The sequence below is a fragment of the Neofelis nebulosa genome, chromosome 18 (genome assembly GCF_028018385.1).
Source record: "Neofelis nebulosa isolate mNeoNeb1 chromosome 18, mNeoNeb1.pri, whole genome shotgun sequence".
NCBI lineage: Eukaryota > Metazoa > Chordata > Mammalia > Carnivora > Felidae > Neofelis > Neofelis nebulosa.
In genome coordinates, this window is record NC_080799.1 from 3,313,177 (window position 1) to 3,328,063 (window position 14,887).

The window sequence follows — 14,887 nt, forward strand, 5'->3', positions numbered from 1 at the left end:
GTTCTGCATGTCTTTAGATTTCATACAAACTCCGATGACAGGTTTTTCTGCAACCTTGCTCTCTTCTTCCCACGTCACAAATACACTGGCTGTCCATGCGCACGCACAGCAGCTTGCCTGGCCATCCCCCGGCCGGGACGGTCGCAGCGCCCCTGGCATGTCTGCAACACACGGGTGCCTGGTGCTCCCCTCCTGGCGCGTGCGCGGGAGTGTTCCCCGGGGCACCCCCCCGGGAACGGCCTCGCTGGGCCACAGAGCTTGCACCTTCCAAGCTCTGCACGGTGACGCCCATGACGCCAGGCCATTCTCCTAGGCAGCGACACCAGTTTGTACCCCCACCAGCACCCCCGCCGCCATCCATATCCGTGCCAACGCTCGACAGCCTCAGAGTCTAAATGTTCTGCCATTCCGGAAGACTTCACGTGGTGGCTTGTTGTGGTTTTACGTTGGGTTTCCCCAGTGGCTTCCTCAACGCCAGATGTGCGTGCCCATCCTTGCGGGCCTGGGCTTTTCCTTTTCCATCTCTGTAATTTCTCCTTCTCGCTTGCTGGTTCAGCCACGCACTTAGAAGGTTTTCTTTTCTTGACGTCATGTTTATCAGTTTGTCCTCGCAGGAAGGTTTTTCGGGACATCAGGTCGACCCCACTGCCGGAAGCAGACACTAGATACTCCAGTACCGTTGGGGGGTCCGCAGCGAGAACACGCGCATTCAGATGACATAATGTTTACGTGCAGATACGTTGCAATTGAAACTTTTTTTTTTTTATTTTTTTTTTTAACGCTTATTTATTTTTGAGACAGAGAGAGACAGAGCATAAATGGGGGAGGGTCAGAGAGAGGGAGACACAGAATCTGAAACAGGCTCCGGGCTCTGAGCTGTCAGCACAGGGGCCCGACGCGGGGCTCGAACTCACGGACCGCGAGATCGTGACCTGAGCCGAAGTCGGCGCTCAACCAACTGAGCCACCCAGGCGCCCCAGCAATTGAAACTTTTAAAAACAGGGACCTTCTCCCAAATTGAGCAATCGTAAACAACAGGTGTAAGTGACGTCTTTAGAGGTCAATTTCCACAGCGTTTCCGATGATCTCCGAGGGTACAGGCCAGAAGCAGAACGACCCGGAGAAGGTGCTAGAACATCTCGAAGGTTCTTCACCTGTACTTCACACTCTCCGTCCAGAAGCACCGTTCATCAGTGCCCCTCACACAGGCTCCCGTGTCACTCCACCCTCACCAACATCTACGTTAATGTTTCTATATATTGGCCAGTTTAATAGCTAAAATGTAACATTTATATGGGGGTCATTTTCACAGTTTATTAGCCGTCAGGGTTTTGTTTTTTTTTTTATTCCTTTTGGGAATCCCCAGCTTATGTTCTGTACTAGTTTGCTGGGGCTCCCATTGAGAGCCACAGAACAACAGAAATCTATTTTCTGTCAACTCTGGGGGCTGGAAGTGAGACACCCAGGCATTGGGCAGGGCCAGCGGGTCCTGGGGCCTCTCTCCTGGGCGTGCAGACGGCGTCTCCTCCTGGTGTCCTCACCTCGTCGTCCCCCTGACCCCTTCTTGTAAAGGCACCTGTCACTCCAGATCAGGGCCCACCCTAGTGACCTCATTTTACCTTAATCCTCTCTTTAAAGACCTTGTCCTCAAAAATAAAATAAAGACCCTGTCCTCAAATACAGTCACGTTGAAGGTGCTCAGGGTTAGAACTGTAACCTAAGAATTTGGGGGGATTGCCATTCAGCCCCTAACACCCCCTTTGACCATTTTTCTCTTGGGGATTAACCCTCTCCTCACTGGCTTTTCCATGCCTGACACTTTGGCCAAATCTAAGTACCAAATGGCCGAGCGAGAGCCCAGACCCTGAAGTCCGGTCTGGCTCAGAGGCCTGGCCCTGCTGTGTTAGTGCCACGACACGGGGTCAGACAACTTAACCCAGTAAATACCAGCCAGCACGATCGTTAACAGTATTATCTGCCACATACTTGATCTCTTAACTTTGGGCACAGAGACGTTCCCAGACCGCAAACGTGTGCGTCTTCCAGTCGTCTGCTGTTTCCGTGGTGGGTGAAGCCGGTGCCGTCACGTGGCCCCACAGGCTGGGGTCGGCGTTCACCTGGTCCTCCCCAGGGCTGCTGTCTCTCCGTCTGTCCCTCACTCCGAGTGGCAGGACTCCTCCCAGCCAGGACTTGCAGGCGTGTCATGTGAAATGTGCTCAGGAAGCGCTCCCTGGTCCCCGTGTCCACCGGGGACGTGGTGGCAGGACTGGGACGTGTGGGAGGGTTGACAGGGCCCGGCCTCTTCAGGCCGCAGAGGGCAAGAGCCACCGAGAGGAAAGGCCGAACAGCAACACTAACCAACACGGTCTCTCGGGATCTGACTCAGCCAACTGTTTTCAGGAAGCTTCTCAGACAGCCCCAGGCGGGCGTGACTCACCCTCCCCTGCGTCCCCAGCCGGCTGTGGTCTGCGCCATAAGCTCGGGGATCACGGGCTGCTTGCTTTACTCTCCCCTGTGTTGTAAGCACTGTGCTCCGGACAGGCCGAGTGGCTGCGTGGGTAAGCTTGCACACGTTCCTGAGCCTGTCTGTGCCTCAGTTTCCCCATCGCTCAAATGGGACTAGCACTCACCCTCCTAGCGTTGAGTGAGTTGTGCGTGAAGAACTTAGGACAGCGCCTGCCATGTAGTAAACACCCGACAAATGTCAGCTCGAACGCGTGGCTGTTCGGTATTTCATCATGTCTCCTGGGCCAGAGGGTGTCTTCCAGTCACCCAAGCCATCCCCAGCACCAGCATCTACCTGGTGCTCGCCAGCGGGAGGCACATCATTGCTCTCCTCTGCCCTGGTCTGAGGAGCAGAGGTCTCGTGCTGACAAGACAGGGAGAAGAATCAGGAAAGGCAGGTTGGAGTCAGGATACACGGTGTTCCTAAAGTACATTCAGAAGTCGGCATTGTGACCCCGGGGCCCTGGGGGTCACTAACGGTCACAAAAGTCCAGGTAAGGAGAGGATCGTGTTTAAATGCTTTGAGCATCCCAACCGCGGCAAAGCGGACGAACGGCCAGGCGGTGCCTCGTCCCCCCTTCGTGCAGAAAAACGCCACATTCGAGCCTCTTCCGTCGGAATGGCCTTCAGCTGAACGGTAACAAATGTTGTCTGGGCAAACCCATCGCCTGGATATCATTACAGCTAGCACACCAACTTGCAGGTGCTGTGGGGAAGATGAGAAAACAGTTCCTAAAGGTCCGGCTTGGTGTTGAAGGGAGAGAAAGGGAAACGGCTTTCTGCAGGCCTGGCTCCCAGAGACCTTGAATCAATGCTCACGCTCCGGTGGCGCGGCCCTCCGACTACAGAGCCTCCGCGGCAGCCCGCGCTCTTGTAATCTGTAGCAAAACGTGTTCTTGCATTTCCAAAAAAGATTAACGGCACGAAACACCACCAGGCGCCTACAGGGAAAAACGCTTGCTTATTTGCGTCAATATTTTACCATGGAGAGCTTTTAGCATTTAGAGCCTGCCTTCGGGGGATGCGGCGAGAGCCACCCTGGGCACGGCCACCCTCCCTCGCTTGCTCCGCGCTCCCTTAAATGCCATGAAGCCAACGTGACGCGTGTGCTCTTTAAACCCACGGGGTCTGCCCCCCCCCCCCACCAGGCACCCCGGCGCCCTCCCCCACCTCCACCTGCCGACCGAGGGCCTAACATTTACCTTCAGCTTAGTACAGAAGGGTGTGCGAGGGCTCTGCTGAGAGGAGCGCCAGTGAGCATAATCCATGTTTGCAAATACATAGTTTTGATCCACGGTTGCATTTGTCTGCCCCCAGCCCTTACGGGTAAGCCGTAAAACCAACAAGCCACGCGGCCTCTGGGCAGGGTGCCTCCCGGGGCCCAGGGATGTGTCACTGAGCAGGCGACTCTCAGACTGGTCCCTTTCGCTTGCCCGGGAAGCCTGTGACCACCAGCCACGTGACACGCAAGTCCCACAGGGGGCTCCGGGTATCAGCCTGCAGTCACCCCGTCCGAGCGAGGCGGCTGAGATCCCCCAGGAGGCTCCCAGCAACAGCAGCATCTTAGAACCTCCTCTTGCGTCTCGCGCAGCTGATGCTTCTAGAACTTGTCTGGAGCATGAGGCACACGCCCTCTTCTGATTGTGATTTTCTAGATGCACGTTGTTTTCTCGGCCTTCTGGGCATAATCAGAGACCTCCCAGGCGTCTCTCACGCTGCGGTTTTCATCTTAGCCTTGGATCAGTGTGGCTCGTACTTGGCCTTGCCCCTCTGGATGCCTGTATTCCTTTTCACCCAGCACTTTAAAAATCAGACTTTGCTTGGGCCGCGTTTCACTCCTACTACTGATCCGGCTCCTCTGTTCTTTTCCTCACGCCCAGAAGGAAGGGCAGCCTTCTGCCCTTGCACGGTGACACTCAACACACTGATGTTTCTGACCTCGCTGCAGCTGTAATTACAGAACGAGCCTTTCCCACCGAAAGCTCTCATCCCGCAGCACTCTAGCTCGTTATTCTCCGCAAACGCAAGAACGGATGCTCAGCCGCTTCCTCTCGCCGTTTCTGCACAGAAGGCTCTCTTCTAGTGTCCCTTGAGTCTAGGACATTTTCAGGACACTTCAGCGTAAGACACAGGTGTCAGTCTTCAGTTCACCAGGCCACGGAACGGGGACGAGAGGGTATGAGCCCAGTTTCAGGGCGAATAAGGGGAAAGGACGGATGTAACCCGCAGGCTGGGGGTTTTCCCCAGTGGCTCACGTAGGAGCTGGGTCCCAGACAGACAGACCAGCCCACATGTCCTGCAGTTGCACACGGGTGGCAACGCTGTGCCTTGCGGTTCGCACGCGATGCGCCAGAGTCGTCGCCATGGCGGTGGGAAGGGGGGCATCGTCGCCTCCGTGCTTCAGCGGCAGAGGAGCCCAGGGCGGTCCCGCCACGGACACCCCCCCACCCCCACCCCGTCCCAGTCAGTCCTGGTAGCGCCTCCAGCGGCCGGCCCACACGGGGGAATATTACGCAGCCACTAAAGCTTGAGTTTCTGAAGGGAAAAAAAGAAATGAGGCTTTCGGGATGTGGCGAGGAGACACAAATAAAAAGCCTGCATTTGGAGAAAAATCAGTTCTGTTTCAAGTCCCTATGCATTGAAGGATGATGGCCAGAAGCGGTCCCTGAGATCAGTGACCTCTGGGCGGCAAGGTCGCCTTGTCTCAGATGCCTTGGGCGTGGTCGGCCCTCAGAGCCCAGGCTCTCCCACCCGCGGCCAGCCAGCAGCCCAGGCCTTAGCTGCCGGGGGCCCCGCCGGGCTGCACCCTTTGCCCTGGGGCCGGGCCTCTGGGGGGGACTTGCCTGCCAGCAGCCCTCAGCCTGTGACCGCTGGGAGTCGGAGGGAACACGCAGCAGCCCTCTCCACGCCTCCCATTAGGCAGAGCCTTGGGGACCCGCAAGGCGACTGCCTCATCGTGCTTGCCGTCCGCTCCCCGTGTTTCCTGGGCTCGCCTCCCGAAAAAACTCTTCGCTCCAGGCCAGGCTGGAGCCGACCGGGCCCCTCAGGACTCAGGCCGCGGCACCCCGGGAATAGACAGTGTCTTGTGTGCGCAGAGCCCCCGGGCGTCCCTCTGGCATCTGCCCTGCTTAGCCAGCTCTGTGCCCACCGCCGCCCGTGGAACGTGACATCCGGAGAGTCCTGGTCCTCGTGTCACCTGCCGACCATCCCGTCGCACACTCTACCCATCCTCGGGGCTCCGCCTGCGGCCGGGCCAGGGCGGCTCCCGGTGGGTTGTCGCGCTCCCCCTGGACCTCACGGCCGCTCTGACCCCGGGCCCTGCTGCCAGAGACTTGAGGCACCGCCCTGACCTCGTTCCCGACGCAGGCACCTCGGGGCTTTTGCACACAACCCCGGTTTTTCTGGCTGCTTTCTGAAACAACTCTTCCTCTCTGGAGGAGCCGTGGCCCTGGAAATCTCTGCCTCTCCGCTCTGCTGGCATCACCTCCCCCCTGCCCGGGCACGGGGGTCAGCCTCTCGCTGTCCAGAACGCCTTGCGGTTTCCCCCAGTCCCTCACAGTCACCTTGCAGGTGACCAGATTGTCACAGTCACCTTGCAGGTGACCTGTAGAGTGACCAGATTGTTTTCCATTCGTCTCCGTTTTCTTCCAGTCACCAGAATTATACCATTTTAGAGCAGGGAGCTAGGAGAAACAGCAGGGCCTCCCGGGCAGAATGTGGCTCTAACGCTGAAGGCCGAGCTCTGTCCTCTGTTCCTGTGCCCCCTCCCACCCCCGGGGGTAACACTGACCGCTGTGATGTGACACGTGTCCTGTGCCTGAAATACACTGGCCCTAGTAAGTGGGGGCTAATTGTTTTCTTTATTCATAGTGTAGGGGCGAAGACTTCTCCCTTCTTCCCTTCTGGCCTCTACAGCTGGTCCAAGAATTAAATTGACATAAGGAAGATGAACAGGAGGGGCCCCTGGGAGGCTCCGTCAGTTGAGCATCCGACTTCGACTCGGGTCATGATCTCACGGTCTGTGAGTTCAAGCCCCACGTCGGGCTCTGTGCGGACAGCTTAGAGCCTGGAGCCTGCCTCGGATTCTATGTCTCCCTCTCTCTCTCTGCGCCACCCCTGCTTGTGCTCTGTCTCTGTCTGTCTCAAAATTATCAAATAAAACATTAAAAAATTCTTTAAAAAGACAGATGAAACAGGAGAAACATTTAATTTTATATGTGTATGAGCCCCAAAGATCAGAGGCTCAAATGTGACCAAAGCAGCAGTTTTTAATGCCTTTGAGACGAAGAAGCAATAAATTTGTGAAGAATTGACAAGACCACAGGGTTTGGGCTTGGGCTACTAAATTAGCGAAGAAGTAACAAGATTTATTCATGCCGCCATCTAGGCCCTAGACTGCCCGCGTCCGGGATAAGGGGGCCTCTCTTCCTCCTGCTGTGGGGAGGGCACCTTCCCCGTGGGAGACTTCTTTCCTGCTCGCAGGGGGAGAGAGGAGGGTCACGGTGTCCTTCTCGCACTGGCTATTCCTGGGTAACTTTAACCCAAAGTAATCAGTATGCGGAAACGGCATCTTGGGGGTGACCTGTGCTGCTCTGCTCCAGCGGCTGGACATTGAGGAGCCGGGAGTCGTGTTGGGGTTGAAGCCTGGCTCAGGACCTCCGGACATCCGAGATGTCACGTGCAGAGTGAAGGCCGCCGCTGCGGATGAGGGCAGCCTTGGGCTCCGGGCCGCCTGGGGAGTCTCCCAAGACGTGTGCGTCCATGGCCAGGTATCCGCCCGCTCTGGATACAGACGCTGGGAGAGCGTGTGCGAGGGGGTCATGTCCACTCCTTACTCTCTCAGGTGCAGGCCTGTGTTCTCACGCCGTCGAGACAAAAGCTGTCCAGCTCATCCTACACAGAAATCCAGTGTGTACCTGGACAGGGCCCAAGCCTGCTTTTAATGCGGAGTTAGTTTCTGTTTCTTCGAGGAGGGCTGGTGGCTCTTCATCACCAGCAGGGATATTGGAGGTTTTGAAAACATTATGTTTGATCGTGTTCTTATGCGTAATGTCTGTGGCTGCCAGCGTGGCCTCTGTGCTTCACTGTCGAGCTCAGTTTGTCTTTGGAAGATACCCTCCTTCCCTTAGTTTCTCTCTCTAGTTTAGGAATACGCGTACGTTAATGACATCGGTCAGGTGCTTTTTGTGCTGGGCGCACAGTCTCCTCCAGTGGTCAGGTGGAAGAAGGTGTCGTCACCAAGGCCCCTGGCTGACCCCGGTCTCGTGAGGTTCACATCAGCCTCTGTATGTGAAGCATGTCCCCGCGCAGGCAGCGCTGCCTTGGAACGGCGTCTGGTTTCCTCCCGAGCTTTGATCTACCCTGCGTGCTGCTTTAAATTTGCTGTTCACCCGTAGTTCCGCTGCAAATCCCGACAAGATAAAAATGAGAACGCGACTCACAAAAGCCAGAGGAGGACCTACCGAGGTTAGAGGAGCTGTAAGAGCCTTGATTTACATAACTTTCATAGCAGTGGGTGAGGGTCAAGACCGGAAGAGAAACCAAAGCGGTACCGTAACTAAAAGACGCCGCGTGGCCCACAGGCCAGAGGGGAAGGTGTGCTGACCTCACCACCATCCACGGGGTCCGTGAGTCTAGGAAGAACCAGGGACTGACCTCGTGGAAATCGTGACCGTCAGGCATGCGTATTAGAAGAACCACAAACAGACGAGAAAACCTTGGAAGGACCAGACCTCTGACAGAGCACATGCCAACCACAGAGGTGCCACCGAGGAAGGCCGGGCACGAGCCCGGATGCGCCCTGCACTACCGCGTGTGCTCTTGTTAGCAAGGCAGGGCTCGTGTCTCCGTGCTCTCAGATTCTCACCGGAAAGACACACGAGGAGCCAGCAGAGGGGACCTGCCAGCTGGGGCCTAGGTGGGAGGTGACTGTCTCGAAAGTGCTTCCTTGCACTCCTGTGTTATTCGTGAGCCGTGTTGAGTATAATACAACCCGAAGAGTAATGACAAAATGTTTCAATATAACATTTTAATGCCTTCGTTTAAAAAAAAAAAAAAAAGGCAGCTTAACGCTCGGAGTTTTCCTAGATGAATGTTAATTCCAAGACAAGAGGACGAGTTCCAGCCACAAGGCAGCAAGCCAGAGACGCAGGCCCTAGACGCACAGTCCCGGCCCAGGAAGCAGGGGCCGTTGGGTAACGGAGGGGCCGCGCTCGGTGCCCACTCTGTGCCCGGCTCAGTATGCAGCATGCACCAAAGGGCAACCCGGACAGCACCCGCCCACCCCCGCCCCGCCCCACGTCGCCTAACAGACTGAGATCCAGAGGGGGCACCGTACTGGTTCGCAGTCGCACAGCACACACTTCCCAGGGCCTGGACCCAGGCAGGTGCGCTCCCAGAGCACGTGCTCGTCACACCACGGCACGCTGTTTTCCCTGGGAGACACGCTCATGTGTTGCCGGCGCTCAGGATGCGCGGTCTCGAGTAGCCAGGATTTGGCAAGGGGACGCTCTCCCTTTGCTGGAAGGTCAGGGTGGAAGTTTTCTATTCACAGGAACAGTATATGACTCAGTGGAAAGCGTGGGCTGAGCCAGACAGACTCAGGGCTCCAGTCCCACCCCCTCTGGTCACTTGCTGTGTGACCTCAGGCGGACCACTTACCCTGTCTGAACTGTACTGCTTCGTGACCCAGCGAGCGTACGAAGGCTACCTGTTGTGGCCCTCGCGAGGGCTCAGAGGGGCAAGGCTGCCAGGAGGTCAGCAGGAGAGCCCCATGAGGGGGCTGCAGTGACCACAGTGCCCTCACCCTCAGGATACTAGGTGCCTAGGAGACTCAAAAGGACAGGGACCAGGCTCCCACGGCACCCGAACCCCAGGCTCCCCACCTACACCGTGTGAGGGAGAGAAAGGGGGCACAGGGCACGGACAAGGGGGGCTCAGCCCCTCTGGGTTGTCGGTCACTGAATGGGAAAGGACAGGCATCTAGCAGAACACCCTGGCCAGAGCCAGGAGGCCACCGGGGCAGCTGGGGACAGCTGGTTGTCACGGCGAGGAGAAGGCGCCATCGGAGGCAGAGCCACAGCTGTGACAGCCAGTCAGGGGCCCGAGCTCCAGGCCCTGCAGATACCAGGCCTGCGAATGCCAGAGGGAAGAGGGCAGGGGTGTTGCTGTCCCCCAGTGTGTGTGCTGACGATTGTGGCCAGCCGTGGTCAGGGGCCTCATGCTAGGGGCACTCTCTGGCTGATCACACAGAGTTGTCCCCCCCTCACCTGTGGCCGCCCGAGAGTGGCTCCTTGTGCGGTTTCACAGAAGACCGAGTGCAGGAACCGGGAAGATGCCGGTAAGCTCGGTCTCCAGTGGAGCCAAAGAAGGTGCCAGAAGGAAGACGAAGGCGGAAGGGTGTCTCTCGCGGAGAGGCGGGCAGTCTTGTGCAAGTACCGCGGCCTTGTCGCCGGTGGCCGCGCCACCCTCGGGAGGCCACGGAAGGCAGGGCTGGCGGGCACAGGGTTGGGCTCTGCTGGCTGCCCGCCCCCCGCCCCCGAATGCCAGGAGGGCTTTGCCCTGTGCCCCGCCCGCCAGTTCTGGTTTTCGCCAGTACAGACGGACGCGCAGCCGTCGGTGCCCGAGAGAAGGCAGGGCGCGCCGGGTCCCCGGCCGGGTCCGATAGGTGGCCTCTTCGGACGTGTGGAGGCAGTCCCGGCACAGCCTGGTTGGGAGGTGTGATCATTAATAACATCAGATCGACCACAATCCCTTGATAACCGGGAACTTTAGGAGACGTTCAGAGCCGCTGAAGCCCGCTGCCCCCCCGGCCAGGAGAGTTCTGTGCGGTGGAGCCCCTAGCCCAGGGGTGGGGTGCTGGCACTTCCTGGGGCGGAAGGCACAGAGGAGGGGCGGGCGGCAGGGAGGGTGACGAGTCACTGATGTGAGAAGGGCGCCTTCGAAAGAACTTTCTAGGAGGCACGGCCCTTGGCCTGCGAGGGGAGGGGCGGGTGGCGGAGGGCAGAAGGGGGAAGAGAGTCATGGGGCCCAGCGCTCAGGGGCTCCATGTGTCACCACATCTACCAGCCAGATGCTGGCCGAGGAGGAAGGAAGCAGGAGAGACAAAGCAGGGTGGTGGCGGGGTGGTGGGGTGGCGGGAAAGCGGGGTCCCCGTGAGCCTGCGTGACTGACGGGTGGCCCTCCTGCCCCACCCGCAGGCTACCAGATCGCCTACCGCCTGGCCAGCAGCAGCCCCAACACGTTCACCACGGTGGAGGTGGGCGCCACAGTGAGGCAGTTCACGGCCACGGAGCTGGCCCCAGAGTCGGCCTACATCTTTCGGCTGTCGGCCAAGACGAGGCAGGGATGGGGGGAGCCGCTGGAGGCCACCGTCATCACCACTGAGAAGAGAGGTAAGGCCTGAGACCCGAATCTGCTGTCCTGGTGCCACAGCAGGGAGAGACGACCCCACGTGGGAGCCGGGGACTTGCTGGGTCCACGGCTTCCTGGGTCGGGCCCTGGGTGGCTCCAGGACCCATGCATTTATCAAGCACCCGCTGAGCCGCACCTGTAGCCGGACACATTACCGTAGGGTGCCTACACGGCCTGACATTTACCAGAGAGGCATGAATGTCCCAGCTTTAACGAGAGAGACACGGCTCAGAGAGGTTGTGTCACTGGCCCAGGGCTGCACTGAGTCCCCCCTGTTTAAGGGCAGCTCCCTGAAGGCAGGCGCTTGGTGTCTGATGTTCAAAACCACGTGCCCAGTCGAGCAGGTGCTCGGTAAGCACGTTTCCTGCCCAGCACTCCTAGGGAGATCTGTCTGGACGGGCGCCTCCTCCGTTCCAAGCACCGTCTTGGTTTGTCCTCACCAAGCCTGGGGGCAAGAGCGCTGCAAGCCCCGATTCTGTGGAAGAGGAAGTTGGGCCCAGACGGATCCAGTGGTTTGCGTGGACACGGCTCTTGCCACAGAAATCCACTGCGGGCTCCCATCTCACCGAGGCCCTGCCCTCGAGCCTCGCTCTGGAATCTGCCTCAGCAGCCTCCTCCCCAGGGGCCACTGCTCCAGGCCTCTGACCCTGGCAGCTCTGGCTGCAGGTTCGAAGGCTGAACCCTCCCCCCGTCTGTGAGTCCCGTGACCCCAAACCCTGAGCCTCAGTTCCCCAAAGATGACGACGCCCACCCCAGAGCAGCTGCAGCCTCCCCGAGATGCTCGCCCCCTCCTCCCACGAACATCTCTGCTATTAACTGGAGGACAGAAATCCCAGGGTCACAGAGCGCCCTCCAGAGTGTGAAGCAGGTGGAGGAGACGGCCACGCAAACGCGGGCCCCGCCGTCGGCCCAAAACGCGGTCCATCCGATGGCCCCCAGCACGGGGCCCTGGGACAGAGGACGGGCCCCGGGAGAACCCCTCCTACAGCTGCGGCCAAGGTCCGCAGGCTCGTCCCGTCCGGGACGCGGTCCGGCCAGCGCTCTCAGTGCCAGGGAAGCAGCCCGGGGCCCTGAGGGGCCACTCCCAAAGCCTCTCGCCTTCCTCAGAATCCCGGCAGCCCTGTAGGGAAATCCAGCGCTTTCTAAAGCACGGGGAAAGAAACAGGTTTGCTAAAAGTCTGATGTGACTTAAATCCAAGTGGAGGCATTAACACGGGTGCCCTTCACGAGGCACCCTGGTCTGGTTCACAGCAGAGCTGCTGGGGCTGGGAGATGTGTGCCCGCACCACGTGCCTAGGGCTCACACCCCAGCTCGCACCCCGACCCCCCTCACCAGCTGCCTCACCCGCACCCCAGCCCGTGCCCTGACCCCCCGCACCACCTGCCTCACCCACACCTCAGCCCGCCCCCGACCCCCCCTCACCACCTGCCTGGGGTCCACACCCCAGCCCATGCCCTGACCCCCCCGTACCACCTACCTCACCCACACCTCAGCCCTCACCCCGACCCCCCTCACCAGCTGCCTCACCCGCGTCCCAGCCTGTGCCCTGCCCCCTGCTCCACCTGCCTGGGGCCCAAACCCCAGCTCCTACCCCGACCCCCGGCACCACCTGCCTGGGGTCCACGGAGCTCAGCGGATTTCCTCCAGGGCCCGCAGGCCCTCCGTGCTCTGGGCTCAGAGACAGGGGACCCAGCAAAGCTTTGCCCAGGGGAGCTGTGCTCAGGGGGGAAGGGGGTGTGAGGAAGCGGGCAGCCCCAGCTCGAGCCCTGAGAGAGGACTGCTGACCGCGTAAGACGGAAGCGCTCCTCCAGACCGTCGCCGCAGGGCCCGCAGTCAGTCGCTGCTTTATTACCCACCACGCACGCTCCTCCGAATCAATAATCTTCGTGATAAACCATTAAACAATTATTCCTCCCTGTGTGGAGTCGCCCTGTTGGAATCGATGGGCGAGGAGGCGCGGGACGGTAACGATCCCCACTCCGAAGCGGGGTCCTGGCCCCGTGCACCCTGCGTTCCCTGTCGCCGCTGCGCAGGGCGGCAGTGACCGGCCCCGGGGACACTGAGCTGGACGCCACCGTGTGTCAGGCTCGGGTCGGCCTCCGCACGACAGACGCACTGAGCCCGAGATCAGAGGGGCCTGGAGGTGCTCGCAAGAGCCCAGGTGTCATTCGGAGGTGGTCGTGTGGGGGGCACGTGCGGGCTCACCTCTCTCTGTCTCTGCGCTGACAGTGCCGCGTTCCGGGAGCAAGCCGGGGTCTCCAGCCACGTGCGGGAATCATCTCCACGTTGTCTGATCCCGTGGGGAGCCGAGTCCCCAGGCTTGTGCTCCCGCGGAGCCTTCGCGGAGAAGCGCCCTCTCACGCGCCCCTGCTCTGTTCTCTTTGGGTTGCAGAGCGGCCGGCGCCCCCCAGAGAGCTCCTGGTGCCCCAGGCAGAAGTGACGGCTCGCAGCCTCCGGCTCCAGTGGGTCCCGGGCAGCGACGGGGCCTCCCCCATCCGCTATTTCACCGTGCAGGTGCGAGAGCTGCCGGGGGGAGAGTGGCACACGTACTCCTCGTCCATCAGCCACGAGGCCACGGCCTGTGCTGTCGAAAGGTACCCAGAGCCGGGAGGGCCCTCCCCGGGGAACGGGCGCCTGCTCTCGTCTCTGCTCCTAGCGCACGCTCCCTCCGCCAGGGACCAGGATTCCGCGTCCTGGAGCCCACTCGGGCCTCCCCGGGTCTGGCCTTCTACGCACGCCCTGCGCAGGTGGTTTGCAAGCCCAGGCCCCGGGGACGGAAGAGGCACAGATGACGGGGACGTGAGCCCGGAAGCATGGGCCCCGTGCCTTACCCCCTAAGACGCAGGTGTGGAGGAAGGGAGGCGCGGGGAAGGGGTGTTGCGGGCTGAAAGAGTCGCACCTTCTCTTTGTGCTCCCTCTCGTGGTCAGCAAGGCAGGCGGCTCCCACCCCTGTCATCCGTTCGTGATGGCTGATCAGGGGCGTGGGAGGAGCGTCCCCGCTGCACGATGAGAACCCCGCATGTATCCAGTTATCAGTGAGCCACCAGGCAAGGGGGGGAAGGGAGCAGCACCGACCACCACAGCTCAGCTCTTGGCTCCCATGGCCTCGTTTAGGACCCTTCTCCCATTCCCACCCGCCTCTACGGTAGGGTCAAGGACAACCATCTCTACGGTGAGGGACGAGGGCTCCCCCCTCTACGGTGGGGTCAAGGACACCCGTCTCTATGGTGAGGGACGAGGGCTCTCCCTCTATGGCGGGGGAGGTAGGCTCCATAACCGTCTAGGTGAGGGTTCTCAAAAGTGACCTCAGGCCCCACGTCCCCACGGTGGGCCCGGGCTGCACTGCTCACACCGCCCTGCAGAAGCCCCGGGATATCGGGGGGCAGGCCTGTCCAGGGAGCTGGCCCGACATCTTCCTTGTGCTCCTTCTGTGGTGCTGGCCACGGTCACTTTCCATGAAGCTCACATCTGGCCACGAGGGGGCCGCTGAGGAACACGTCCCACCGGCTCCCAGGGTTCCAGGAGCCCGGCCAGCCCCTCTCGAGAGGGCAGAGGAGGGCCAGATGGTATTTCCCAGGCTGGCCGTCGTTCAGACCCAACACCGCGTCCTCGGCGCCCCCGCACCCCGGTTCTGGGCACCGTCCTGGGAGATTCGCACGTTTCTCATCAGACCCGCACGGTGGGCCGGTGGGGGGAGGCTGCCGTCCCCATTCTATGCGTGAGAGCCGGGGTCTGAAGAGTCCTTCTTGCCTGCGGCCCCAGCATCTGCCATGGCGTCCTGACCCGCCCCCTCTGCCAGGCCGCGGGGCTCAGCTCCCGCCCTTGGCCGAACCCGAGCGGAGGGAAAGCAGCCAGGGTGGGGGCTCCTGCGGCAGTCTCGACCCTCACCACCACCCCCCCCCCCCCCGGAGGGACAGTGCAGGCTGCGGGGCGCCGTGGGGGCTGGAGCGTGGCTCCATCGCCGCCTCC

At 60.4% G+C, this 14,887-nt stretch overlaps 1 protein-coding gene across 3 annotated transcripts in view; it reads left to right on the forward strand.

Annotated features, from left to right (window-relative positions):
* The window catches only part of SDK1 (sidekick cell adhesion molecule 1), an 881,306-nt gene that overhangs the window by 785,411 nt on the left and 81,008 nt on the right, over positions 1-14,887 (forward strand). For all 3 annotated transcript variants that reach the window (XM_058711917.1, XM_058711919.1, XM_058711920.1), the window contains 2 exons: positions 10,704-10,898; positions 13,311-13,512. In XM_058711917.1, the coding sequence (XP_058567900.1) occupies positions 10,704-10,898; positions 13,311-13,512 (397 nt within the window). The remainder of the gene's footprint in view (positions 1-10,703; positions 10,899-13,310; positions 13,513-14,887) is intronic.